The 4,296-nt window shown below is 31.1% G+C and overlaps 1 protein-coding gene across 1 annotated transcript; it reads right to left on the reverse strand.

The window, feature by feature from the left end:
* Positions 1–204: 204 nt before the first annotated feature.
* Positions 205–2,775, reverse strand: LOC102627791 (agamous-like MADS-box protein TM6). Its single transcript, XM_006466825.4, has 7 exons — positions 2,435–2,775; positions 2,207–2,273; positions 2,053–2,114; positions 1,854–1,953; positions 955–996; positions 799–843; positions 205–678 (listed from the first exon to the last, which is right to left on the reverse strand). The coding sequence occupies exons 1-7, from the start codon at positions 2,620–2,622 to the stop codon at positions 511–513; spliced, it is 672 nt and encodes a 223-aa protein (XP_006466888.1). The 5' UTR covers positions 2,623–2,775; the 3' UTR covers positions 205–510.
* Positions 2,776–4,296: the final 1,521 nt, after the last annotated feature.

Genomic DNA, 4,296 nt, shown 5'->3' on the forward strand with positions numbered 1-4,296 from the left:
GATCCAAAATCAAACTAAGACATAAATCCAATTGCACTTGCAAGAAAAGATGGAATTCGATTGAGAGAAATTTTAAAAGAACTTCAGGCTTGATTCAAACATGCATAGCAGCAGTCATTGACTGCACCGCAAAGGTTAGTGATTCCATAAATCCGTACATGATGACAATCAATCAATGCCATCTACTGGGAAAAATAGAAATGGTAGACAGAAACACTCATATTATATATAATACAAACTTATTGTGAATATGTTTACACACATGGCAACCATAACACAAGAAAGAAGGCAGTGAGGAGGGCCCTTTGTGTTTCATCATGGCTAATTATTAATTATCAAATTACACACCGCACAAAATACGTACGTACACAAATTGAGAATTGCAGCAAGTCTGTGCATCTCGAAATTATTTCTTTTGCCAACCTAATTCAGTAATAATGATAGCACACATTTAGAATTAATTTTGAAACCTGAAGAGATCGGTCGGTGTAATTAACCTCTCAAATGCAATCAGGCAAGGGTAAGATCACTGGATCCATACCCCCCAGTCCCCTGGTGAAGGTTTTGCTGTTGCATGCGAAATGCATACAGGTTAGACGCTCCATTTGCTAATGCCATTGCGGATTGATAGTCTCCATTGTCAACTAATCCGTAATGTGGATCGTCATATTTTGTTTCCTTTAATTTCAGAAAAAAACGACAAACAAATAAATTAATCACAATTAGGTTACATTGATAAACCATCAAGGAGTAGAAATCAAAGGAACCAAAACAAAAGACTATAGTTTAGAATCTCACAAAGTCCAGCAGGATGTTTCCATGCCTTTCCTCCAAGTTTCTTACCTGCAATATTAATAATACATTAGTAGTTCAAGGACTAATGACTAATGAAACACAATAAGAACAAAGAAATTAACTTTAAGCCTGCAGTCTGTTTATAGTTCACTAAGTTACCTTCTTCTTGTAGGTATCTGTCTGCGTTTTGATCACATGAAACTGTAAAATGTAAGAAGTTTGCATTTGTTAGCTTCAGTTAATTATTGAATGATCTGACACCAAAACCAATGACATAGTACAATACAGTTTTACACAAACAACCATATATTTTACTTGGCTTTGTTTCAATACTTAAAAATTTAGTATCAAAAAAATTGGCACAGTTTTTCATGAATCTCTCATACACTTTTGGATAACATAATCAACATTCAGCTTTATTTGAAATAATAATAATTTAAAAAAACCAATGTTTGTTGTCATTGGTTGGCTTCCGAGCTGATTATAGTAAAATATCTCTCTTGGATTTATTGTTAATTACTAACTCAATTGTTTGTTTTTTTTTTCCATTACTTAGAATTAGAACGATTTATGCTTCATCAAATATCACTTAATCGATTTGAGAAAAAAAAAATGGAAAAATAAAATAATATCAAATTGATTTACAAAAATTCCAAATCTATAGTTAATATTTTGCATCTAGTTTAAAGTGGGATACTGCACCATAATCGATGTCTGGAGCATCCTACAAACTTCTTCAAAATAAAGTTTCCTAATTACCTCAAAAATATGCAAAATACAAATATTAAAGAAAGTACAGTGATAAATTGATAAAAGCTTTCGGTGAAAATTTATACAATTCAGAAAATCTACGTTTCGAAAAAAGGACGTGGTTATACAAATATTGTGGAATTTTTTCTTTTTACTTGATTAATAAGATCCAGTGCTGTGTCTGTGTGGACAAAGTTTTTGCCTTGGAAGTAGTTTTTTCTTCTTTTTGTTTTTTAATCAAATTAGGTTCCGTTTTGGGAAAAAAAAAATTTGAAGACGGAATAATTAGATCCACAGAGAGATAAAACCTTTCTTTCACGAACGGTAGCCGCAGAAGAAGACATGTTTTGCTCAAGACCACGCAGTTCTTCAAAGGTTAGATCATCCAAATCCTCTCCCATCCTCTGCCTTTATATATATTCAAATACCCGAATCAGCTCTAGCTACTTTTATTAATTAATTAATCACATTCAATTGCCACAACAACAGTATTCTGATTATAATTACCTGATGTCTTTCCTTAGCTTATTATTGATCTCTTTCAGTTTCCTGTACGACTCTTGCATTTTCTGCAAATTAAAACAAATCAAACATATATAATCCAAATGAAAAAAAAAAAAGATTAGCGAATGGATCAATAAAAAATCAAATCAAAATATACCGCGTAGTGGGTGCTCCAGAGATCAACCCCTAAACTCTTCTGGTATTGATCGAACATCTTCTTAGTCCTGCATTAAAAAAAAAAAAAAGCAATTAATGACCCATAAATAAAGTTCATTTCAAATCTTCAAAGTTTATATTAATTACTTGTTTTTGTGTAAATATGTATTGTATGTATTCATAGAAAGAGAGAAAGTGATCACAGGTAGTGATGGATCTGTAAGCATACGTGGTTGTAGGGCTTATGTACTCGTGAAATTTGCCAGTGTTAGAGACCATGATGAGAGAAACCTTGGCATCACAGAGAACAGTGAGTTCTTGTGCTTTCTTGAAAATACCATTTCTCCGCTTAGAGTAAGTGACTTGTCTGTTGGTAGGGTTTTCAATTCTCTTGATCTCGATCTTTCCCCTACCCATATCTCTGAATAATTCACCTAGCTATAGCTATTCACAGTAGTATTACCGAACAAAAATGATAAGAGCTAAGAGCTTAATTGGACTTTCAGTTGCAAATAGGCTACTTGATGGGAAAGAGAAGAAGAAGAAGCAGGGAAGAAGAAGGAAGTGGGGGTTACTATTTTTGGTGAGTGAGATAGAAAGTAGGGTTGTTGTGTAACCAAGAATATTATTTTGCTATAGTTTAGTTTCGTGAATAATTCAATTCAATTCGGTAACTGGTGGATGCATAATGCTCATAACATGTGGTGTCGGAAAGTGCTTGGGTCATCACAGGACCATCAGCATCCAACCGATGAGACTTTTCCTTATAACCTCCTTTGGCGTGTTAGATGTTGAAAAGTTTATCGAGTGTTTGCACTTTGCAGTTAGTATCCATATTCAGTTCTCCCCCCAACACCCTATATTATAACCAATCGAAAAATTTAATCTAACCACTTGATCCAAGGATCGATGAAATATATACATCTTAATAATCATATTTCAATGAACTATATGTTCTTTTCTCTTCCTTGCATATAAGAAAGTTTTTAAAAAATCTCTTAATATACAAGGGTCTTTCTTTAAAATTTTTAAATATATTTCTTTATGGTGAAAAAAAAAAAGAAAAAGAAAATTATTTCTGCACTGCAACTATTTTGTTTCATGTATATTCAACCACAAAATTTTTTGTTGATTTATTCTATGCACCACTAATATTTTCAAACTTATATCAATCAACTACTTTACCATTAAAACTATTAGAATCTGTTAAATAATCTAAATAAAATGACTATTTTACCCTTAAATATATTAAAAGACCATTTTACCCTTTGAAACTTTGAAAAATTATAAAATTTTATAGATTTAATTAAAAAAATTAAAAGACCATTCAATAGACTCTCATATTTGCTAATAGTTATGCTTCTTATGTAATTATAAATTTTGTTATTTTTCCAATGTTTCAAAGAATAAAATATTTTTTTAAAGCATTCAAGTATAAAATAATCATTTTGCTTAAATGCTTTAACAGATTCTAAAGTTGTTAGTAGTTAAATAGTTGATTGATACAACTTTGAAAATATTGGTGGCACATACAACAAGTCAAAACTTTTTTATGGCTAAATGTACATATGACAAAACAATAGCCGTGAAGAGAAAATTTTTTCCAAAAAAAGGGGTGGATAAAATCTAATCAATATTTTAATCTCATACCTTCTTTACTATTCTATTCAAGTAGACAGTAAAATAAAATTGCTATAAAACCATTCAATTGTCTTGTTTTACAACTTACCAATAATTTACCTTAAATTATATTTTGCTTTTTTGGAACTAAGATCTTTTCATGGTTCAGGGTTCTCCTAAGTTTTATGATCCTGTGCCATGAACATTTTGAATAATACATATAGTTTCGATTTATTTATATTTTTTATTTTTTCAAATGATTACTAATCATATGACCTTAAATTTTACTCTAAAGAAACTGAAATTAGGAGGAAACCTTGGTCCTATTTTATGATAAGTACTAAAATGCAGTGGTCACTAAAGGAAAACGAAAAACACTTTGCATTTTGTACTCCATAATCTGCTCAATATTGTAACTAGCTCGCTGGGCATGAGAGATCGAGTCTTTGAGGATCTAGCCACTATACTATT

The sequence above is a fragment of the Citrus sinensis genome, chromosome 7 (assembly GCF_022201045.2).
Source record: "Citrus sinensis cultivar Valencia sweet orange chromosome 7, DVS_A1.0, whole genome shotgun sequence".
Lineage (NCBI taxonomy): Eukaryota > Viridiplantae > Streptophyta > Magnoliopsida > Sapindales > Rutaceae > Citrus > Citrus sinensis.

Excerpts from the sequence above, each read along its gene's own strand:
- LOC102627791 (XM_006466825.4), bottom strand. The coding sequence starts at position 2,622 with ATGGGTAGGGGAAAGATCGAGATCAAGAGAATTGAAAACCCTACCAAC. Across the intron at positions 1,954-2,052 it reads AAGCTAAGGAAAGACATCAG|GCAGAGGATGGGAGAGGATT; the intron begins GTAATTATAATC and ends ATATATATAAAG. Across the intron at positions 679-798 it reads GAAACATCCTGCTGGACTTT|GAAACAAAATATGACGATCC; the intron begins GTGAGATTCTAA and ends CTGAAATTAAAG.